This window comes from Muntiacus reevesi, chromosome 1, assembly GCF_963930625.1.
Source record: "Muntiacus reevesi chromosome 1, mMunRee1.1, whole genome shotgun sequence".
Lineage (NCBI taxonomy): Eukaryota > Metazoa > Chordata > Mammalia > Artiodactyla > Cervidae > Muntiacus > Muntiacus reevesi.
Genome location: NC_089249.1, coordinates 119,735,557 through 119,760,578, shown reverse-complemented (window position 1 = coordinate 119,760,578; position 25,022 = coordinate 119,735,557). Strand labels below are relative to the sequence as shown.

General features: G+C 40.1%; 1 protein-coding gene across 2 annotated transcripts in view; it reads left to right on the top strand.

Moving 5' to 3' along the window:
* The first annotated feature begins 1,357 nt into the window (after positions 1-1,357).
* DNAI3 (dynein axonemal intermediate chain 3) overlaps positions 1,358-25,022 on the top strand; it is a 79,895-nt gene continuing 56,230 nt past the window's right edge. For both annotated transcript variants that reach the window (XM_065928064.1, XM_065928055.1), the window contains exons 1-7: positions 1,358-1,495; positions 10,647-10,725; positions 11,128-11,166; positions 18,510-18,691; positions 19,416-19,520; positions 21,094-21,243; positions 22,385-22,584. In XM_065928064.1, the coding sequence (XP_065784136.1) occupies positions 10,662-10,725; positions 11,128-11,166; positions 18,510-18,691; positions 19,416-19,520; positions 21,094-21,243; positions 22,385-22,584 (740 nt within the window). In that variant the 5' untranslated portion in view covers positions 1,358-1,495; positions 10,647-10,661. The remainder of the gene's footprint in view (positions 1,496-10,646; positions 10,726-11,127; positions 11,167-18,509; positions 18,692-19,415; positions 19,521-21,093; positions 21,244-22,384; positions 22,585-25,022) is intronic.

Here is a 25,022-nt window from a genome sequence, read left to right as displayed (position 1 = left end):
AAAAAAACTTTCTGAAGATACCTGAAACACATATGAAAGATAATAATTGATTTTTGCTTCTGCTAAAATGTGATGCTTCTGGTACAGTAATTATTCATTATCTTCATTTAGCAACCACTAAACACCATGAACTAAGCTAGATATACTTGGAAATATCCAAGAGGTAGTGGAAATTCAGGCCTGGAATTTAAGAGATGTGTTAGGCTGAGAGTATAAAAATGGAAGTCACTGATGTGTTTGGAGGGATGGTTGAAGCTAAATAGCATGGTTATGATGCCACTAGGAGAGTGCAAAGAGTAGGAAAAGATTTTTCAGGACTGAGTCCAGGGGAGAACTAACCTTTCAGTGTGAGAAAGTGGAAGAGCCTGGGAAAAGGTTTTCACAAAGTCACAATGATAAGACTTCCTCCTAGTTTTATTTTTTAATGACTGATTTAGTAAAATTTATTTGCATTTTGCAAAACATAAATTCTTCAGATATTTGAAAGAATGTACATGATCTTCCTACATACCATATAAAGTCATTTTGTTCAGGGTTACTAAATTTCAGATATGCTATGAATCTATAAGCTCTTGCCAAATATTTTCGTTTTAATTGGGTGTAAAATAGTAATTTAGGCCAATTACAGAAATCAATTTAATTACTTTATTAAATTCCACCATCTTAGAATTTAGGCAGTTTTAATTATTTTTCTAAAGGAGGGGAGGGCGGGTAACAGATGAGCTTTACTGTACGGATCCCGTAGGAGCCATAATTACAGATAAAATGAACCTTGGTGTTGCTGAGGGATTTAATCAACTTCCCCTGGAGATTCATACTTTCATTTTGGCTCAGTCTGTACAAAAGTTATTCTGGCAAGAAGTAAATGTAAAACGTGAAAAGTTCCAGGACACCGCGAAACCCAATCGAGCCGTATTTTCTTTCCTTCAAACGGAAATCTAGGCAGGTTCCTGGGAGGGCGCCAGGTCGCAGCTGGGGAGGCAGACCAGCAGCCCTAAATCTTCACATCGTCTTTCGTTCCCTGATGCTAGAGACCTCACCCTAGAACGGTTCTCCTTTGTGTACGGCTGCCCTTGGCACGACGAGACATGGATCAAGCCTGGCAGTCCTGGAGTCAGACCGGGTTGCAGCTCTTTACACTTTCAAACTGCACATCTCCCTCCTTACAGTTGGGAAACTTGCGGGCCTCCCTCCGGTTCCGGTTAGTGACGTCATCACCATAGCAACCAATCACAAATCTGCTCTGAAAGAGACCGGAAGGAGCGGGCATTGTATTGGCGATGCCGTTTTGTCGATCTCAGCAGAGGACCAGCCTCTTTTCTCTTAGCAACGGGTGCGTCGGGGTAACAGGTTGCCTGAGGAACTAGACTTTGTGTTCTTGGGACTTGTTTTTCTGAGAGAGCAGAGTCAAACTCTCATCTCCAGCTCCTGAAGGAATTTTTTTCTCCAGGTTATTGCGAAGAGGCTTCTTTTCCCTTCAGTTTAGCAGTATCAGGTAAGGAAAACTCTGAGTGGGAAAGGAGGTTTGGAAAACAAGTCAGTATTTTACTCATTCTTTCAAGGGCATTAGGAACACTCGCTGTGCCAGCGATGTACCAGACATGAAGACTATATAAATCTACGAAACTTTCTCTGCTTTCAAAGAACTTCCAGTCTGGCCAGGGGACAAAAATAATAATGAGAGAGCAGTTAACGACACTCTGAGAACTTTGAGGGCCGGTACCTGTACACAGGTTTTATATTCCCAGTGCTTTCACATTGCCTGGAACATAGTAGAAACCCAGTAATTACTGAATGGATAGATAGATGGATGAAAAGGAAAATAGCATGATCCTGGTATAGCAGATCAAAGAAGAAATGATTAACGTGGATTGAAGTGAATAGATTTCTTTAGGACTTAAGAAAGGGCTTTAGTAGATGGCATGAAGAAGATAAATAGAGGAACATTAGCTCTTTGAAAGTAAGGGCCTTGTCTTGTTTCTCTGTTGACTTCCAAAACGTGATTGATGTTCGATAATTTCTCTTTCCGCACGGTGTATTCTGAATGCTGAATGAACTTACAGCAATCCTTCAGGCAGCTGTGAGTTTGAGGCTCTTGGCTTTGCAGACTGGCATAATTAACTAGGCTGCAGCGTGATTAGAAAGTATCAAGGAAAACAGGATTGTATTAGCCTGAGTAAGAAAGTTGCAGAGGCTTCAGAGAGAAGGTTGAATTGAGCCTTTGAGAATGAGTAAGATTTCAGCAAGCAGAGATGTGCATCGTATGGAAGATGGGGGGCGGAGAGGGCAGGGCGTTTTCACTCTCTGTTTAGAGAATGGATAGTAATTCTAGAGGCCAGAGTAGAACTAGAAGAATAGATGTAGTGAGGCTGACTGCGAAGGGTGTTAAAAGTGATGCTCAATCCCACTGCTGGGCACACACACTGAGGAAACCAGATCTGAAAGAGACTTGTGTACCCAATGTTCATCGCAGCACTGTTTATAATAGCCAAGACATGGAAGAAACCTAGATGCCCATCAGCAGACGAATGGATAAGAAAGCTGTGGTACATATACACAATGGAATATTACTCAGCCATTAAAAAGAATACATTTGAATCAGTTCTAATGAGATGGATAAAACTGGAGCCTATCATACAGAGTGAAGTAAGCCAGAAAGAAAAACACCAATACAGTATACTAACGCATATATATGGAATTTAGAAAGATTGTAACGATAACCCTGTATGCGAGACAGCAAGAGAGACACAGATGTATTGAACAGTCTTTTGGACTCTGTGGGAGAGGGCGAGGGTGGGATGATATGGGAGAATGACATCGAAACATGTATATTATCATATGTGAAACGGATCGCCAGTCCAGGTTCGATGCGTGATACACGATGCTCAGGGCTGGTGCACTGGGATGACCCAGAGGGATGGGATGGGGAGGGAGGTGGGAGGGGGTTTCAGGATGGGGAACACATGTACACCCATGGCTGATTCAAGTCAATGTATAAAACCAATACAATGTTGTAAAGTAAACTAAATAAATAATTTAAATAAATAAATAAAAAGATTTAAAAAATCAATAAAAGTGATGCTTAAAGTTTGGACTCACTTCTGTTTTGCTAAATCTGGTCTTCAGACCACAAGTGTAAGACTGCGTCATAGTAATTTTAAAAATGAAGAGTCCCAGGCTCACCCAAATCTTCAGAATCACAGTGGGAGTCCAGAAAACTTGCATTTCAGATGAATTATATTTCTATACTACTGGAGGAGAATTGGAGAAGGAAATGGCAACCCACTCCAGTATTCTTGCCTGGAAAATCCCATGGACGGAGGAGCCTGGTAGGCTACAGTCCATGGGGTTGCAAAGAGTCGGACACAACTGAGTGACTTCACTTTCACTGGAGGAGAATGCCTCTGTGGCTGATAGAAACCCACTTTATATTTCCTAGTATACAGGGAAGTGGCTTGTTAAGATCTGCATTTTAGAAAGAGCACACTGAAGGGCTGCCCTGTGGGACTGTTCTGGTTGGAACAGAGGCGGGGAGTAAGTTAAATGTTCATGATCTATTTGGTCTAGTGGCAGGGTAGGGGAAGAGGAATCCATGGACAGAAAAAAAAAACTGCATGTTTATTTTGACTAACCACTAATTGAAATGCATTCATTGGTAACAAACCACAGTAGTATTCACGGGACCTGTGACTTTATCAAAAGATATTATACACCTTTTCAAATAATATCATGGATGCTATATTATTTATGCTCACCACTTCTTCAAAATTAAGGCAGTCATTAGAACCACTGCTAGGTCTTATTTAATATATTAATAAAGAAGCACATAAATTATTATACCATAATTTTTTAAATAGTTTGATAACTGTATTTAAGTATAATGTATTCCTTGTAATCCCATGTTTTTGTTTGATGTATGGGCTTCACCAGGCTACCAAAGGGGTTTATGGCACAAGACAGGGACTCCTGATATAGGAGGACTTTTTTTTTTTTATTAGTTGGAGGCTAATTACTTTACAATATTGTAGTGGTTTTTGCCATACACTGACATGAATCAGCCATGGATTTACATGTGTTCCCCATCCTGAACCCCCCTTCTACCTCCCTCCCCATCCCATCCCTCTGGGTCATCCCAGTGCACCAGCCCTGAGCACTTGTCTCATGCATCCAACCTGGACTGGTGATCTGTTTCATACTTGATAATATACATGTTTCAATGCTGTTCTCTTAGATCGTCCCACCCTCGCCTTTTCCCATAGAGTCCAAAAGTCTGTTCTATTCATCTGTGTCTCTTTTTCTGTCTTGCATATAGGGTTATCGTTACAATCTTTCTAAATTCCATATATATGCGTTAGTATGCTGTATTGGTGTTTATCTTTCTGGCTTACTTCACTCTGGATAATGGGCTCCAGTTACATCCATTTCATTAGAACTGGTTCAAATGTATTCTCTTTAATGGATGAGTAATATTCCATTGTGTATATGTACCATAGCTTTCTTATCCATTTGTCTGCTGATGGGCATCTAGGTTTCTTCTATGTCCTGGCTATTATAAACAGTGCTGTGATGAACATTGGGATATACGTGTCTCTTTAGGAGGACATGTTGAAGGCCTAAACCAGAGGATGCTATGGGAGAGGAAAGCTTGGAATTCAGGAGATATATCAAAGGGAGAAGTCATGGTTTAGCATCTACTTAAATAAGTAAATATCTGATCTTGGGAATAAATGGAAGTAGGTTAGAAGGGGAGAAACGAGAAGAGAAGATTAACAAATATTGTAGAAACAGTTATCTCTGGAGGGTGGGTATCTTGCACTTCTCTGAAGATGACAGAAGAGCCCAAGATAACTTTGAAGCTTAATCATCAGGATTTTGGTAGAGGCTGACCAAGAAGCAGCAGTTCTTGGAGACACACTTAAAAGACTCCCCAGTTGTTAGTCTCAGATCTTATTCTAAATCTCTATTTCACAAAAGTGAAAGTGATGGAGGCAAACGTGATGAACTTACATATTCTTTGGGAAGATAAAAGAGGATAAAGAGGCTGATGGCCATCTAGACAAGGTCAGATAATTGAAGAAGTCTTAAGGAAGTAACACTTTCATAGAAAGACACTAGGTGAAGATGAGGTTCCAGTGCTACAGGTTTTCTTAGAATTAAAAATCTCGTGAATGGCTGTGAGCCACACAGGCATACATGTAACAGATGGGAATATGTAAACAGGTATGTGCAATACAGCAGAATAAGCTGAAGAGAGGAAGCTAATATCTGTTTACATCGCTGTATTATGTCAGTTATAATTCATGTCACTTATCCCTTCATTTGCAGTAGTTACCTTCCTGAAGTCTCATAGAAAAACACAGTCCCAGGCAAGTCTTTAGTTTGGAACCAAGTCGTGGACGGCTCTGAATGCAATGCTCCTCATTATCAGTGGAGTACCGTCACAGGTTTTGAACGTGAACAGTTGCACAGAGCATTTACCCAATACAGTTGTCCCTCAGTATCTGTGGTAGGGTCTTTTTTTCCAGGCTCCCCCATAGATGCCAAAATCCAAGGGTGCTTTTATAAAATGGTGTATTATTTGCAAAACCTAAGCACATCCTCCTGTAGACTTTAAATCATCTCTAAATTACTTATAATATCTAATACAATGTAAATAATAGTGCATGGCAAATTCAAGTTTTGCTTTTTGGAACTTTCTGGAATTTCTTTTCTCAATATTGTAGATCTGAGTTGGGTTGAATCCAAGATTGTGGAACCCGCAGCTGTGGAGGAGGGTCCACTGTACTCACTTCTTTTGTCACTCCCAATTGTCTTTTGCTGTCATTATGGAAGGTAGAAAATGTGTCCTTTGGTACACTGGTAGCAAAAAGGCATTCTGGAATGAGTGAGTTAATTTACAAAGAAAATTGATAGTTTTAATATCAAAAATACTTAAATGGAATTCTTAAATATTTTTAAGTATTATTTTTCATAAATTCTGTTTTAAATTCAATCATCTATGGTGGCTTTGAAAACCAACTGTAGTACAAGCCTCTGGGGTAGACATAACCTTTATTTTAGGAATAGATGAATATCTTTTCTGCTACTCTTAATCATGATGAATTTACTTTCGTTGGGAACTGGAAGAATATGGTGAGCATTTCAGAGTAATTTTAGTAAAGTGATATTTGTATTGAAAGTTTTTCGTGACCTTGAAGTAGTCAATTTAATGAGAGAATTTTGGAAAATATAATATAGCCACATTCACTATACAAAATATAGTTTTATGAAAAAATCTAGTAAGACCTGTTGTAATTTAGGGCTTCCCAGGTGGCTCAGTGGTAAAGAACCCACTGGCCAATGCAGGAGATACAAGAGACTAGGATTCCCTTTCCTACCAAGGATGCAAGGGATCAACAGACTAGCTAAAAATGTTTCCTAAGACCCTAACAGACTTCTCCGGTGGCTCAGACAGTAAAGAATCTGCTTACAATGCAGAAGACACAGGTTCAGTTCCTGGTTCAGGAAAATCCCCTAGACAAGGAAACAGCAGCCCACTCCAGTATTCTTGCCTGGAAAGTCCCAGGGACAGAGGAGCCTGGAGGGTTACAGTCCATGGAGTCACAAAAGAGTTGGACTTGACTGAGCGACTGAGCACACCCATGCACATTTAATAGCAACATTTGAAAAGAACTGGGCACATATAATTGATTTGATGTTTCTTGGGATGGTTTATGTTAAGCTGAGACCTATACATTCAAGTAGCACCTACCTGGAACCCATGATTATTTTACTACATGTGGCAAAGAATAATTAAATTTGTAGGTAAAATTAAAATTGCTAGTCAGTTGACCTTAAAGAGAGAGATCATCCTTTATTATTGAGGTGAGTCCAAGGAAATCACCAGGGTTCTTAAAAGTGGAAGAAGGAGGGGGAAGAGAAGGTCCGAATATTCTATGTGAGAAGGACTTAACCCACCATTGCTGGTTTTGAAGATTGAGGAAGAGGGCCCACAAGCCAAGGAATGCTGGGGTCCTCCAACAGTAGGAAAAGGCAAGGAGAATGAATTCTCCCCTAGAACCTCTAGAAAGGAGGAAATGTTGATTGGAAATGTTGATTCATTTCCTTGTTGACACGTTGATTTTAGCCAGGCTCTGAAACTACAGAACTGTGAGATAAATTTTTTTTTGTTTTAAGACACTAAGTTTGTGATAACTTTTAGCAGCAATAGAACACTAATACAGCATGCATACAGCTTATTCACAGAAAAAAAAAGAGTGAAACCATTAGTAACTCAGTCATGTCCACCCCATTGACAGTAGCCCGAGAGGCTCCTCTGTCCATGGGATTCTCCAGGCAAGAATACTGGAGTGGGTAGCTATTCCCTTCTCCAAGGAATCTTCCCAACCCAGGGATTGAACATGGGTCTCCTGTTTTGCAAGCAGATTCTTTACCATCTGAGCCACCAGGGAAGTTATTCACAGTTTAAGCAAAAGCCATTTTTTAGACTGGAATTTCATAAGCAAAGAATAAAAGGGAAGGAAGGGCCAAGGAATCATTAACAATTTTTCTTGGTACGTATACTGTGCCAGTTACAGAGGTCACAGTAATAGGAAGGAAAACGAACCTCCATCCTCCCAGTATATAGTCTATTTCACATGCACCAAATTGAACTGCCAATCTTCCCTTTCAAAACTACTCTTCCTGGGGAATCCCCATCTCAACAAACAGCACAGGCTTTCAGTTCTTGAGGCAAAACTCACTAAATTCATCCTTGATCTCTTTCTTTTCTCAGAACCTGCTTCCAAGTCATCAGCAAATACTATGGGTTCTGCAAAATCTATCCTGAATCCAGTCACTTTTTCCATCCCACTCTCACCTCCCTGATCTAAACTGTCCCCATCTCTTCCTTGGATAATTGACTGTCTTTTAATTGGATTCTCTACTTCAGTTCTTTCCTTGCTATGGTCTTGGCATCAGAGCAGCCACGGTGATTCTCAAAATGTGAGTCAAATCAAGTGCAGTAACTCCCCAGCTCAAAACCGTCCAAAGGTCCAAACCTCATTCACAGTGAAACCCAAAGTCCTTCTCCATGACCTAGCCCTCTTGTGGTACATTATATAATTGCCCCCAACTATCCACCTCCCTTGTAGGAGGCTCATACACTCTGACTCATTCCTAGGCAAGTATGCATTCTTACCCCCTTATCAGGATTGACTGTGTGATTTGCTTGAGCCAATGGAATGTAAGCAGAAAAAAGGACAGTGTACCAGTGCCAAGGAGAAGAGTTAGAAAGCATTACTTGATTTTATTAGCTCTCACTTCTTTACCGCAAAAGTACTACGTGTCAAACAGGCACTGCTCCTTCAGCCTGTGTCCCAGAAAAAGACTTGAAGCAACATCTCACCCACAGCCATGATACAGAACATGGGAAGAAAGAAACGTTTGCTGTTGCATGTTACTAAGTGGTAAAGGGCCTTTGTTTCTATAGCAAAACTGACTGTTAATATAGCTCCGTTACCTTCCAACCAACTTCAGGTCCTAGTGTTCCCCTCAGTCTCTCTGCTCCAACCATCGTGACCTTCTTGTGTTTTCCTAAAGTTGCCCACGCAAACACTTGCCCCAGAACCATTACACCTACCATTCCCTCCGCCAGGAAATACCCTTTCTTCCCTAGATACCTGCATTTCTGGCTCCCTCCCTTCTCTTGGGACTTTGCTCCAGTGTTACTTAAGTGAGTTACTTCCCTGAGTGCACCCTCTCTCCCCCTGCACTCCCCCTCTGCTTTTCCTTTTCTCCTTAATAGTTATCATCATTTGAGGTACTGATTATTTTGTTCCTTTCTTTGCTGATTCTTTCCCCACTAGAACATAAGCTCTATCAGGGCAAGAGTTTTGCCTATTTTTTCACAGCTATATTCCTAATACTTAGGAAAGCATCTGGCACATTATAGTCACTCAGTAAATATTTGTGAAATAAATAGTGTGTGGGGGTGTGTGTGTGGGGGGGGGTGTGTTTTCGTGTGCACATGTCAGGTGAGTTTGGGTGACCTTCACAAGGTTTCTGGGTATTTTAAGTCAAATATAGCTGGGATAGAATATAGAGATGGGTACATTGATAAGAATCTTCTGAGAAAAAGACTAGGTCCAAGAAGTGAAATTACACTAAGGCTGTGAAGTAGGATGGAGGAGACTCAACAGGCTGAAACAGTGGGTCAGAGCCATCCATTGCACAATAATTTGCCTAAGGCCACTAAGCTGGTAGAAGGGTCTGTTTTTAAACCCTGCTGGTCAGACTCCTGAAATCACATCTTACCCATCTAACAAGATGGGTCAGAGCTGATCATTGAGATGACAGGGATTTAGTGTCATGGCAATGACCTTGGACATGTAATATCCTCTCAAAATTGTTGAGTAATTCCACAGAAAACTTTTGGAGGTATTCTCTGAGAGTGCAAATAAAGACACAGTGGTTACATGTACACATTCTAGGACAAAAGTACTGTTTAAATTTTGTTGTTGTTCAGTCTAAGTGGTGTCTGCACTTTGCAACCCCATAGACTGCAGCATGCCAGGCTTCACCATCTCCCAGAGTTTGCTCAGTCTCATGTCCATTGAGTCAATGATGCAATCCAACGATCTCATCCTCTGTCGCCCCTTTCTCCTCCTGCCCACAATCTTTCCCAGCATCAGAGTTTTTTCCCAATGAGTCAGCTCTTTGCATCAGGTGGCCAAAGTATTGGAGCTTCAGTTTTAACATCGGTCCTTCCAATGAATATTCAGGGTTGATTTCCTTTAGGATTAACTGGCTTTCTCTCCTTGCAGTTCAGGGAACTCTCAAGAGTCTTCTCCAACACCACAATTGAAACGTATCAATTCTTCAGTGCTCAGCATTCTTTATGGTTCATCTCTTACATCCATACTTGACTACTGGAAACATCATAGCTTTGACTATATGGATCTTTGTCAGCAAAGTGACATCTCTGCTTTTTAATATGCTGTCTAGATTTATTTATATTATTCAAAAAATCATGCATATATATACACATTGTGCGTCTGTGCCTGCCTATGGACTTTAGGCCTGTGTTTGTAGCTGGGACACCTGCCACAGGGCAGCACAGAGCAGCTTCGGGAAATGGAAACGGGAGCAGGAGGCAGGGGGTCCAGTGTCCTCCTTTGAGCTTCCATGGCAGGATCTGTGGCAGAAACCTAGAAGTGTCTCTTGCCAAAACTTCAGCTTCAGCTGAACGGCTCCCCTGGAATGGCAAGATCTCACTAGGAAAACTGTTGTTGCAATAAACTTTTGGTCACAAAACACTCATCTGTGAAGATACATGTTGATTTGCTGTTGTTTAGTCGCTAAGTCATGTCCAATTCTTGTGACCCCATGGACTGTAGCCCACCAGGATCCTCTGTCCTTGGAATCCTCCAAGCAAGAATACTACAGTGGGTTGACATTTCTTTCTCCAGGGTATCTTCCCCACCCAGAGATTGAATCTGTGTCTCCTGCACTGGCAGGCAGATTCTTTACTAGTGAACTACTAGGGAAACCCACATGATGATTTAGCCAAAGACAAAACTTAGGAAATATATTCTTATGTTTATTAGATGATAATACTTATTATTTGAAACTATAAATGATGCTAATGATATCCTCTCTTTATGCAGCTGAAAATCTGAGCCATGGCTCCAAAACCTCAAAAACGAAAGAGAACAAAACATGCCAAAACCAAAATGCCATTACCTGGTAGGACTGTTTTTTCATTTATGGGATTTTTATGGATTTAGTATTTGTACATCTATAAGCAGCCAAAGCAATCATGGTATTATCTCTAAAACATGTTTTGCTGTCATAAAGTCAAACGCAAGTGGAATTCAAAATATGGGGATTTATTATTATTTTTATTCATATCATTATAATATCAACTAAATATCATGTAATAAATGACATAAATGTTATAGCAAATATATCATTATGAGATTATTCTGTGAGAAAGACAATTATTCAGTTTCTATTTGATTATTAATCAATAGCTTAAGTCTTCATTGTGTATTTGCTTTTGTGTTTTATGTTTTAAGACTTGGTAGAAGACTAAGATACATATCTGATTCAAAAATGTAAATTTAACATGATTTTATTATATTCTAGTTGCTGAAGAAGCAGAACCCTTGAATATGGAGAGCATGGGTAAGTGGATACAATTCAGAATCCATGTCCCCAGTTCTGCAACATTTTAATATGCAATAAGCAAGGGAGAATACTATAAATTGAAATGATTGAGCAAAATGTGCATGTACTAAAAGTACATCATGTTCTTTAGAATATAAAATAAAATTTTTGAAGAAAGATCAAAAGAGTGGAAGAGAGAATTTCAAACTGAACAGTCTCTTAAAAATCTAACATCCTATGATTATTGAGAGAATTTTTATAACTATAGAGTGTGTTGTTTATTTTGTAACAATAAAGTTGCTTTTTTATAATGTTTTACAAATTCTGGCTCATGGGCAACATATATGTATGTCATGTTAGGGTTCTATTATTTCAAGGAAAGAAGCTGATTTTTAAGCAAATAAACTAGAACTTAAACAACCAAACTGATGTTGTTCCTACTTTTACAGGCTAAATAATCTTATTCTAACAACTTTTATTTTTGTCGTTGTTGAAACTTTCTCTTAGAGTTTTCTTAGATGATGCAGTTCATGTTTAGAAACAGGGAAACACATATATTGTTGATTCACTAACATGGAACTCACAGCCAACAACACTGTAGTTCAGGCCTGACTGATGTTTATCTAATAATACACGTGTTTTCTTATAAAGTACATCATAGCCTTCTTGCACTTAGGAACACTAGACAGCACTTTAGCTGTAAGCTCAGGCACCATTTTAAACAGGCAAATCATCAATACAAAGCACAAAAAACGTGGCACCGCATCAACAGTAGAGAGGACACTGCAGCTTGAGAGCAAGTAGAAGATGGTAGAGCATCCTTGGCCCCATGCACGTTGGGTAACTCACATTTTTTGCCACCTTAAAGCGTGTCCACTAGTGAACGTGAAAGTGCCACAACTATTGATCTTGGGTTGCAAATGCATTTTAGAAAGTGAATTTGCAAGTACACAATTTGTGAATAATGAGGACAGAGCATATTTATTTGTTTGTGCATTTATATCCTATTCACACACACACCCATGCTGACTCGGCCTTGTGTGTGCGCGCGAACTCTCACCCTCTCTCATCTCTCTCCCTCCCACACTTCTCTCCTCCATCTCTCCCTCTCTCTCCCTGTTTCTTTCTTGCACACACACAAGCTTCAGGGGAACAGAAACTCTTGTTTACCACTGTACCCCAATGCCTATCTTGATACAGAATAAACACTCAATAAATATTTGTTGATTGATTGAGTGAATGAATAAATGGCTTTCCCTATTCTTCCTTTCTAAATAGACCACCAGCACGACTACCCTCCTTAGTTCTATGTTCTATCTCTCACCCAGTTTTCTCCTAGGTAGCACCTGTCACCATTTGTCCTTATTTGTTTCTGAGTGTATTTATATACTGAACATCTGTCTCCCCCTCTAGATTGTATCCCCTAGCATCAGCACCATGGTTTTCACATAGTAGGTGCTCAGTAAATATTTTCTGACTAAATAATTAACTAGTAAGCAGATCCATGACTTAGCATGCATGCATGTTTCTTTAAGGAAGAAAAAAGAAATTTCAGCACTTGGTAGCAAGAATTGAGGGGTTTGATTTAGCATCCCTTTGTCCTACAACCTCTCTGTCTGCTTTCTACTCCCAGACTCCCTTGCTGTGGGCTCCTGTAATTGCCAACTGTCACTCAAGGCTTGGGGCTGTCATGCTGCTTGAGAGTAGGATTCCCTTTCCTACGAAGGACCAAAGGATCAACAGACTAGCTAAAAAATGTCTCCTAAGGCTCCAACAGCCTTCCTTGGTGGCTCAGACAGTAAAGAATCTGCTTGCAATGCAGGAGACACAGGTTCAGTCCCTGGGTGGGGAAGATGCCCTGAAGAAGGAAAAGACAAGCCACTCCAGTACTCTTGCCTGGAGAATCTCATGGACAGAGGAGCTTGGCAGGCTACAATCCATGGGGTTGCAAGAGTTGGACACTGCTTAACAACTAAATCACCACCACCAAGGCCCTAACAGGCAATGTCTGGAGGTTTCTACAGATGATGTGTGATTTTTCCACATAATTAACGTTTATTGAGCTTTGTGTCAGGAATACTTCTCTCATCCCTTTAGCCCTAGGAAGTTAGCGTTACTGTGGCCATTAGAAGATGGAGGTGCTGTGACTCCCAAAAGTTAAGTAATTTACCCAAATTATGTGTCACCCTTTAATACAGGTTAGAACATCCATGCTATATTAATGGCATATGGCCACTGTAACAAGTCACCACAAATTTATTATTGTACAGTTTTGGAAATTAGGAACCTGAAATTGCTTTCCCTGGGGTAAAATCAGCTTGTCGGTAGGGCTGGTTCTTCTGGAGTCTCTGAAGGGATAGTCTGTTCTCTTGCCTTTCCCACCTAAAGGCTCCCGGTGTTAACTGACCCTCGGCCCCTTCCTCTGTCTTCAAAACCAGCAGTGTATCATCTTCTAATTTTTCTCTGACTTTGACCTCTGCCTCCCTGTCACTTCTCCTCCTTGATATTGACCCTCCAGGCTTCCTCTTATAAGGACCCTTGTGATTTCACGTGACTACCTCAGAAGCCCAATAACCTTCTCATCTCAAGAGCCTTAACTTAATCACACCTGCAAGTCTCTTTTGTCATGTAAGACAACATGTTCACAGATTTCAGGAATTAGGATATGGCTGTCTTTGGGGGAAGCATTATTCTGTTTACCACAAGAGATTAATAGCACAGCTTTTGGAATTAGACAGATGTAGTTTGAATCATGATTCTACCACTTAATGACTGTGTGGCCACAAATGACTTCACCTTTTTGGGCTTCTTCCCCATCTGAAGAATGAGGTAGTGACACTCATCTCATGAGCATGAGGCAGAAGGGAAATTAGGTAGTACATGCACGCTTCCTTACACAGGGCGGTCACAGAGAAGGTTTGCATTAACTGTTGTTACTATGACGGTAGGGAAATAGATTAATGAATGAGAATGAAGAGTCCAAAGATAAACTCACATATATATGGTTGATTGATTTTCAACAAAAGTATAAAGGCAATTCAGTGGAGAAGAGACAGTCTTTTCAATAAACGATTTTGGAACAACTGGATATCTACAGGCAAAAAAGTGAACTTCAACCAATACTGCACATCACATACAAAAATTATCTCAAGATGGATCATAGACCTAAATGTAAAACCAGATAGTATAATAGTTCTGGAAGAAAACATAGGAGAAAAATATTTGTGACCTTGGATTAGGCAAAAATTTCCTAGGAAAAAAACACCCAAAACTATAAATCCTAAGAAGTCTTTGCCTAACTGGTTTTTTCTTTTATGAAATTCTAGTCAGAATGAGCTAAAGGAATGAGCTCATGCTATGTGCAACAAGATAAATGAATCTCAAAATAATCATGCTAAGCAAAAGAAGACAAACGAAAAGCATATAATGTGCATTTATAAATAGTCCATAAGAAACAAACTACTGATCTATAGAAATGGAAAGCAGATCACTGATTGCCTGGAAGTGAGGAGGGGTGCTGGGACAAGGGGCAGAAAGAAATTTTTGTGTATTATGGTTGTGTTCTTTATCTCGATTGTGGTAATAAGTTTCATGGGTCAATGCATATATATATCAATTTGTACACTTTAAACATCTATGGTTTATTATTTATCAATTATATATCAATAGAACTGTTTTTTTTAAAGTAAACCAAAATGTTAAAAGAAAGATATGGATGAAATGCATGGGACTTCTGTAAATACTGGATCAGTATGCAGGACTGGCCTGATTGCCGTGTGGCCTCTGATTTGTACTGCGCAGCCTGCATCCTTGTGCACATTGGATTCCGCGTGTTAGCTGTGGAGAGCTTGAGTCTGTCTTGGGCCCTTGCTCTACAAAGCTACTAGGTGAACAACTCCACTCACGGCGTCCCGCGCGGTGTGTCTTTGTCGCCTCCCTGCCCCACTCACGGCGTCCCGCGCGGTGTGTCTTTGTCGCCTCCCTGCCCCACTCACGGCAACCCGCGCGGTATATCTTTGTCACCTCCCTGGCTGTGTGTGAAGAGGAGCAGGACCCTCTCTTGTGCTCTGCTGTGTTCACACATTTGAGACAAAGTGCAGCATGCTAGATACAGTGCAGGGAATTGGGTTTGGAACCTAGGTCCCCTATTTCTAATTCCCAGCCCCTGACCTTGGGTACTTTACTTGTACTCTGAGGGCCTCAGTGTTCTCAGCTAAAAAATGCAGGCAGTTACAGTAGTGGCTTCAGAATGTTGTTATAAAGAATAAATAAATTAATAATCTGTGTAATGTGCTTGGAACAGTGCCTGGCAGTAGGTGCTTCCCAGAAGCTTCTATATAGCAGGCTGTTTTTCACTCACACTGTTATTCACTCTCTGCACTGGCCTGGCAAAATTTCCAGCGGGTCATGCCCTCATGGAAGCGCTTCTGACCTCTGCAAGCTTCAGGAGGCCCTGCAGGCCTGTTCCTCAGCTCCAGCATCTTTCTCACCCTCCGGACCAACCAATATCCCACTCTGCTAGAGGCACAGAGGAGCCCAGAGCCCATCTCACCGTAAATCACTAGAGCCTCATTCTTATACACTTAGAGAGCTGTCTTCAGTGCAGGCCTCAAAGCCTAAATAACAACAATTCTTTCATTAAATTTAGCCAGAGATCCTTGCGGTGGCCAGAAGTGTCAGACCTTGCTCTGTTTAGTTTGGCTGTTGTTCAGGTAGGGCATGGAGGTACTGGACTATTTTAGTTCGGTGTGGTCTACTGGCTACTAGTTGCCTACAGTTATTACTGATTGTAGATTCCAGCCAGAAACAGGCTACTACTACTACTAACTTCTAGATAAAGAATGTAAGATCCTATATTAAAGTTGCCTTGAAAAAGTCAAGTTAGTGACTTCCCTGGGGGTCCAGTGGCTAAGACTCTGCACTCCCATGCAGAGGAGCCCGGGTTCATCCCTGGTCAGGGTACTAGATCCCATATGCTGCAACTAAGACCCAGTATAGCCAAATAAATATTTTTTTAATGCTCAGTGTGAAAGGATTATTTTTATGACAAATATCTAGCCAGTAGGATTTGAAGTATGTTTAGTGGGAGTGGGTGACATAGAACACCATCTTGGTCCCTGCCCTTCCAGTTTCTTGGATGGTAGGAAGCTTTCTGGCCTTTGTGAGCACCTCTGTTTATGAACAGTCACCAGCCAGCTCTAGCTCTGTGTGGGTCCCACAGTTCCACCTAGTGGTTTTCCATGGCAGAACTGCAAGAACTCACTATACATTGGACACTGCAAATTATAGCTAGCAGTATGGCTTTAAAGGGTAACTTGTATGTGAATCAAGTCAACAGTTGTTTTTTGGGCACCTCCTGTATTCCGGGTGTTAGGATTAGTATTTTTCAGGAGATGAAAATGGGCAGTTTGTTTCTAATTTATCAACTTACATTCCAGATGTTTGCTTATTATGCCAACTGATTGTACTTTGCAATATATTTCCATATATAATCAGTGTTACACCTATAGAGACTAAAAACCCCCCAGTCACCTGAATAATTATATCATTGAGCCACTAGGGTAGAAGTCAGTGTTTCTGTGGGAAAATAAGCTCACAGTTCCTACTTGAAAGGCCACATGCACTTCTCCCCTCGATGATTCTCTTGTTGAGCAGTGGAGGGAAGGTGTCAGACACCCAGGTGTGGGGCCTGGAGAGGATGAGAGTGAGTTCTGGGACTCTGGGAGCATGTAGTTAAGGGACAGAGTTCTGGGGGTAAATGCAGAACTGAGACTGGGGTGGTAGAAGCTAATGATGATAAAAAGAAAAAGAAAATGAGAAGGAGGCTTGAGAGAGGAAATGGCAACAGGCAAAATGATAGCTTGTTCCCTTCCATCCACTGTCCTAGGGCTTGCTGCTGCCCAGCGCTGACCTGGGGTGGGGGCAAAGGGACAAGAAGAAGAGGAATGGAAGCCTCCTGAACTTCCCCTCCTCCTCTTCTGAGGGCAGTTCTGGGATTGGGGAAGCAGAGGAGGGAAAAGGTGCTCCCTATCCCACCTTCCTCCTCACTGCCAGGTTTACCAATATGGCCTAATTGGAAAGTCGGTAGCTTTAAGATGTGAAGAACTGAATAACAAGTTTGACTGTGAAAAAGAGCCCTGGGGAGCAGAGGTACCTATTGAAGGGCATACTAAGGGCAAACAGCACAGAGGCAGGAATGTCAGTAGGGAGGAAGGACTGATGGGCTGAGAAGGGCGAAGAGGGGCAGGCAGGTCTTCAGACTGGAGGGAAAGGCAGAGAGCCAGGGCTTGTGCCGATCAGCTGGTGGGCAGGGCTGCAGAGTGTTGGAGGATTCTTTGCTGTACAGACAGAATTTTCTCTGTGAGGGGAAACGAGGTCACCTGGTGAGAGAGCAGCAGGTGAACAGTGAGGGAGGGGGTGTTGTAGAAAGGCAATACAGGTTTGTTAGAGCCTAAAAGGGCGATAATACCTTCAAACCAAAATTTCACTTTTAAAACCTATCCTAAGAAAAGAATTTGAAATGTGATAAAACTTTGTAAACTAGATATTTGTTTGTAGAGTTGTTTATAATCATTAGAAACAAATTAGAAAAATAAAAATAATGCTTACCAACAACAGAGTGATTAAAAGCTATGCTACAGAATTATACTAGCTTAAAATGATGCATTAGAAAAATTATATAATGTCATAGTAAAATTCTACTGACATAATGATAAGTACAAAAGGCAGGATTTAGAATTTCATTTAAGATACGATTAATATGTATGGAGTGACTGGAAAGAAACAAACAATTAAGATAGGTTCTCTCTTGAGAGATAGTATTATGGGTAATTGTTATTTCTGCCTTTTTATCTTTTTGACATTTAAAAAATTTTATTTCATTTTGGAGTATAGTTGATTTATAACATTGTGTTAGTTTCTTGTGTACAAAGAAGTGATTCAGTTACACACATACATGTATCTATTCTTTTTCAGATTTTTTCCTATTTAGATTATTACAGAATATCGAGTAGTGTCCCCTGTGTTAATCAGTAGGTCCTTGTTTGTTATCTATTTTAAATATAGTAGTGAGTATATGTCAATCCCAAACTCCCAATTTATCCCTCTCCCCCACCACGTTTCCCCTTGGGTTACTGTAAGTTTGTTTTCTAAGTCTGTGAGTCTGTTTCTGTTTTATAAATAAATTCATTTGCTGACGTTTTTTATAATGGACAAACTTACTTTTAAAACATGAACAATGATTTTAAAGTCTTTTAAAATTTTAAACAAGACAATTATTTAAAGCAAACAACTGCATATTTCCTAGTGTTCATATTTTGAATGGTTATATTTAATGTCTAAATTCACTTTGCCTTTCCCAGGTCATCCAGAAATTTATCCTTTAGTGTTAACTACCAAGACCCAGGAAATATTTAACTGCAGAGTAGATGAAGATGTCACAGAAGAACAACCTTACAAACTTATCAAAAAAGAAGATATTTTTGCAGACTTTGCGAACAGAGCGGCAGTATCTGATTTCTACCCAGTCAAAAAAATTGTTCAGGTCAGCGTGTCATCCATCTTTATTTTTCAGCCTTACCTCAAGAGGTTCCTGATACATAACCACAAAAGTTGGAGAGATTCTTGAGCTCAAATCTGGCATTTCCCATTACCTTGGGTAAATGCTCCCTTGCCCATGTCTCTTTGGGAATCCTTCTCAATGACCCTTTGTGAAAAACAAACTCCTATCAATGACAGATTGTCTTATTCCACAACCAGAAAAGCTCGTTCTTGCCCAATTTTAACTAGAAAGGGAACCTACTCTATTTTCCCACACTGCTTTGATTATAAACTTTCATAAATTTAGTCCTAATTTGTCTGCAAACATGCTAGAGAGTACAACACCAGATAAAAGGAATGCTTCTTTTTTTTCCTTGTTAGAAATAAAATTGCATGGTAAGTTTCCCTGTACCCACTGTGGTTTTTATTTTTTTCCTTTCTTTCTTAAACTCTTTATTTTGCATTGGGTTACAGCCAATTAACAGTGTTGTGATGGTTTCAGGTGAACAGTGAAGGGACTCAGTCATACATATTATCCACCCATTGTGTTTCAAGAGCTTTTGTGAGTTAATAAAATAACTTTACAATTTGGGGCTATTAACGATAGATTAGCACTGTGGTTATCTTCTATGATTGATTGATTAAAGAAATATTAATTTTGTGTCAATATCTGAATAAACTGAATGACTGCTGAACATGAACCTTCTCTTTTGATTATATTTTTGTAGGAATATCCTGGAGATGAGCTTCTCCTTGTTTACGACAGAGACTTCAAGTATGGACTTAACTTTTATCTTATTGGAACTGAAGAGGGCAAGGAAAACTATTTAAATGTAAGCACACCCTAAGTCAGTGCAACCTGTTGATTGTCAGAAAGAAGCACTACCTCTGGGGGTGGGGAGCAGACATGTTCATGATTATTCTTGTTTGGCACTGATTCCCTGGGACCTAGAGGAGGTGAGCAGTAAGTGTGGAGTGAGGTGGCTAAGACATCTCCTTCTTTACCCTTCACTTACCCAATGAGAATGGAAACAGCGAATCTGCTCTCAGCCATTCATTGGCCTATATTCCTGGTTCTTCTCCTGCCATCTCTATGACTTACTGAACCTGTCACCTGCAAAATGGTGGTACCAGCAGAGCTGTCATGAAGATTAAATAAGCCAAAACAGGGAAAGCCCTTTGTACAGTGCCTGACACAAAGCTGGGGCTTTATACATGTTTGCTATGATTATTCAAAAGCAAAAATTTGAAAGGACAACTTGGTCAGTGGGCAGTTGAAGGGAACTGGGTGTCAAAGATAAGCAAAATATAAAAGAATGGTAGTTTCCAAGGAAAAGAAGTCACTTCACCTTTGGGGTGTTGCATTCAAAGTGGTCATGAAAGGTAACAAGTTGCCTTCGGGTCTAGCATCCTCATGAGGAAGTGTAGTCAAAGTGAGGGAGACTGAGGAGTTTGCATGGTTGCCCAGTAGCAAGAGAAATAAAGGAAAGTCATAGAGTTTTAAAATACCTAAGACTTTTTAAATTTTATATATTTGTTAGTCAACATTTTCAATTTCATTTTTATGGTTGTTTTTCTCTGTGTTTTAGTTTTTTTATTATGGTGGAACATTTCCAGTGTATAGAAAGGTATACATGATGAAACAAATATCTACACAGAATTAACAAATGTTAATATTGCTATTTTATCATATTTACTTTAAATTCTTTTGAAACAAAATATAACAGATAACGTTTCACTCCCTCTTACATCCTTCTTAATTCAATTTTTCAAACACTTCTATAAGGAACTATTGTTCCAAGGTTGTTATCGTCTTTTGTTCATGGTTTCATACTCTCACCATGTATGTATGTTCTACAGATAATATATCTTATTGCTTAAAATTTATATAAAATTATACAGCTTGTTTTGCAGCTTCTGTTTTTCACTGAATTGTAAAATTCTAGGATCTATTCATTTTGATACATTTAGACATCATATGCATACAGATTGAGTTTGTTCATTCCAATTGTTTTATGAGATTTTATTTTCTGATTATTCCACAGTGTATCAACCCTTTCCCTGCTGACATTCATTTAACTGCCCATTTTTTTCCCCACTATTATGAATAAGGTAGCAATGAACATCTATATATATATCTATATCTGTATTTATATCCATATCTATATCTCTCTGCTCCTCTTCCTTGCGGACATCTTGGTTTAAAAAAACATTCACTCTTTATAATTTAGTGGATATCATGTTTATTCATACATGTAATCCTCTTATCAAAAAGCATTATTAAATCAGAGAAAATTAGTTTTGTATTTTATCAAGTTTTAGCATTCCATATTCTTCAATACTTTTACATATCATACATCTTGTTTTCTGGTAATACATTTTAGAATGCTATTTATTTCATTCCAGCCCCCAGAACTACCAGAAGAACAGGAAGAATATAAAGATCATATTCCTGAAGAAACATATATTTATAAGCCACCTATTTCTAAACCATGGGTTTCTTTGGGCAGTGAAAAAGAAATCGAAGAAGAATCAGTTAAGGAATCTACGAAACAGGTCAGCAGCTTGAATACGATCTCCAGTCATCACCTCCCTAGAGCTGAGCAACACTTATTCCTAAGGAATCCATATGCTTTGCTATGTTTGCTGTGGGGTTATGGTTTTTCTTTTGATAAAAGAATGGTCACTGTCTTAGATGGGTGTTATAAGTTAAACTATATCTCCTCTCGAAAGATAAGTTCAAGTCCTACCCTCCAGTACTTCAGAAAGGAAATAAGGGGAGTTTTATCCAATATGGCAGGGGTCTTTATAAGAAGATGGGGTTGTGAACACAGAGACACCAGGAGAACACCATGGAAGATGGGGGCAGAGGCTGGAGTGATGAATCTGCCCCCAGGGAACACCTAGGATTGCTGGCCATGACAGCAGAAGCAAGGGAAAGGCAGGGAACACATTCTCCCGCTGAGTCTTCAGAAGGAACCAACCCTCTAACAGCTCTTGTTCTTTTTTTTAAGTTGGGGTATAGTTGCTTTACCATACTGCATTGGTTTCTGCTGTACAAGGAAATAAATCAGCTATATATATACACACATCCATCCTTATTACAGACTTCTAGCCTCCACAAACGAGTGAGAATAAATTCCTGTTGTTTTAAGCCACCTAGTCTGTGGTTTGTGATTACAGCAGCCCTAGGAAACTAGGGCATTCCCAGAGCAGCCCCTGCGAGGAGCAATTGTGTACAACTGATTTAAGTGTCTCAGAAAAGAATGGGGGGAGCAGCAGGACAGAGACATGGCCGAAGCCCTGCAAGGGCGCACTTAGGCAAAAGTCTAGCAGAGAGAAGGCTTCAGCCTGCACCCCTAGGGAACTGTGGAGTGTAAGTTACACCTCAGAGTTGTCCCAAACAGAAGCAAAAGAGATGGGCTTACCTGTGTCTCCTACCATCTGTCCCTGGTCAGGATATAAACTCCAGTCACTTCCTGTTTCTTTTACCATCAGGCAAAGTGGCCTGGTAGCCCTAGAGAATCCTCCGTGGAGGAGCAATAGGTGATGGCTTTGGGAACCGAGAGCACATGACCTGGAAAGGTGCACAGAAATTACATCCAAGAGGATGTGGGCAGAGCACCAGTGCTGTCGACCACACATCTGTTCTTCTCCAGAGACTTTTGTCTCCTTTACTGCTCTCCTGTGTTTGCAGATTACATACATGATTTCTCGAAAACGAAGTGAATTTGGCGCCCCCATTAAGTTCAGTGACCAGAACGCTTCTAGTGTGAAAGATGCCTATATTGAATGTACAGCCTACCCAGATAAAAATTTCACCCTTAAGCAACTTGAGAGAGATGTTGGCATGCAAGTAGTCCCCCAAATCAAGGAAACAAGTACTCAGACAAGATGGTAAGTATGAAATGAATATGTATATATTTTTTTCTTTTTTTTCAAAAGCAACTATGGAAAAACCTAGCAGTATCTGTGATTACTGTGAGAGAGCTTTATAATAGAAACTAATTGAGAGTGATGCCACAGAGTAATCCAGCTAAAAATAAACCTAATTATAATCACGGATGGTTTTTAAAAATCTTACTAGGAAAATGAAATACAAGTATATATATGAATGTGTAAAGGGGCTCATTGGCTCAGCAGTAAAGAATGGGCCTGTAAAGCAGGAGACGCGAGTTCAATCCCTGGGTTAGGATGATCCCCTAGAGTAGGGTATGGAAACCCACTCCAGTATTCTTGCCTGGAGAATCTCACCGACAGGGCACCCTGGTGGGCTACCGTCCATGGGCTTGCAAAGAGTCAGACACGACTAAAGCAACTTAGCACACACGCAGGCTTATTTTTAGGATTAAAAAACTTTTATTTTGAAATAATTTTAGATCTATAGAAGATAAACCACACATGTTGGATATGATTTTGAGACCTAGAGAAAGGGAAAACTGCCCAGAATTTTTTTTAATGACCTGAACAGTTCCAGGGGGTGGTATAAGCAGAGTTCGCAGAGGACTACCCCAGGTTGGGTGGAAGGAGTAGCAAAGGCAGAAGACAAGCAGATTCTCTGTGGCAGGCAGGAAGGAATTTTTCAAGTTCTGAAGCAAAGAAGAGGAAAGATTAGAGCTATTAAATAAGTTGAGCCAGATTAATTTTTGAGAGTTTAGTACTGAAACTCCAACTAAAAATCTTAATTTATCTACTTTTAAAAAATTGGAAAAAAAAGAAATTAGAATATATAGTGGAACTATATGTAACCTTATCTTGTATTTTCCAAGTCACCTGTAAATGTGTTATCATACTTTCATAATTTAAAAATTTTTAAATTAAAAAAAAATAATAAGATGAGCCAGGCAATATGTATTGGAGTACAGAGGGGGAAAAAAGCCTGTAGTTGAGGAGACTGGCCAGAGTCTGTGTGTGTGTGTGTGTGTGTGTGTGTGTGTGAGTCACTTAGTCATATCTGACTCTTTGCGACCCTATGGACTGTAGCCTGCCAGGCAGGTCTGTCCATGGGATTCTTCAGGCAAGAATACTGAAGTGAGTTGCCATGCCTCCCTCCAGGGGATCTTCCTGACCCAGGGATCAAGCCCATGTCTCCTGCATTGCAGGCAGATTCTTTAATCTGAGCCACCTGAGAAGCCCGGAGAAGTCTTCTATAATTAAACCTGGTCACAGTTAAAATGTGACCAGCGTCTAAAATAAAGTGGTGGCAGTAAACCATGAAAGAGTGAAAAGGAGATATGTGTAAATACAAAATCCTAAAACTCCCATCATTAGAACCAACAAACAATTAGCTAATTTCTCTGCTTTATTTTTTCTTAACAACAAAACTCTTCACAGAAGTTTTCCACATTTTCTAATTCTACCTTCTCTTCTTCCATTCTGTCTTAAGTCCATTCTAGTCTTAACGAGGTCACCAAAGACCTGCAGTGGTCTGATTGCCTAATCCAGTTTTCAGATACCCTCTCTCTCCATTTCTCAGCAGTATTTAACATGGTTGACTGTCTCTTCTTCTTGGCTTATGAGCAATATTCAATGTACTCTTTCTAACTCACTGGCAGCTCCTTCTCAGTCTTTTACTGGATCCTTGTCCTCCCAACTTTTAAACATAAAAGGACCCCCAAAGCTAACTCCTTTTGATGTTTTTTTCTAACTACACTTAATCCTTGGGTGAATTTTTTAAGTTAGAGCACATGTATGTGGATACCAGAGGTCAGGACAAGACATGAGTCAGAAGCCAGGGAGGCATATGGACAGACAGGCCAAACCAAAAGAGATGAAGAGAAAGACAAGGATTGGTAGACAGGACTGGTAGTCAAGTCTTGGCAGAGAATTAGGACATCAAAAATCACTGAACACTGACAAGTAAGGGTAAGACCAGAAGGAGAGTGGTGATTCATTAGTACAAAAGAAACTTGGATTTTGAGACAAAGTTCTTAGTCAAGCCAGCTAGAGATTTCTGTTTACTCAGCCATAAAAAGGAATGAAATTGGGTCATTTGTAGAGATGTGGATGGACCTAGAGTCTGTCATACTGAGTAAAATAAGTCAGAAATAGAAAAACAAATACTGCATGTATGTGGAATCTAGAAAAATGGTACAGATGAACCTATTTCCAGGGCAGCAATAAAGATGCAGACATAGAAAATGGACTTGTGGATAGAGCAGGGGAAGGGAAGGAAGGGAGGAGTTGGGAGATTAGGATTGACATATAGATACTACTATGTGTAAAATAGATAAATAGTGGGACCCTGCTGTGAAGTACAGGAAGCTCATCTTGGTGCCCTGTGATGACCTAGATGGGTGGGATGTGAGTGGAGTGAAAGGAGGTCCAAAAGGGAG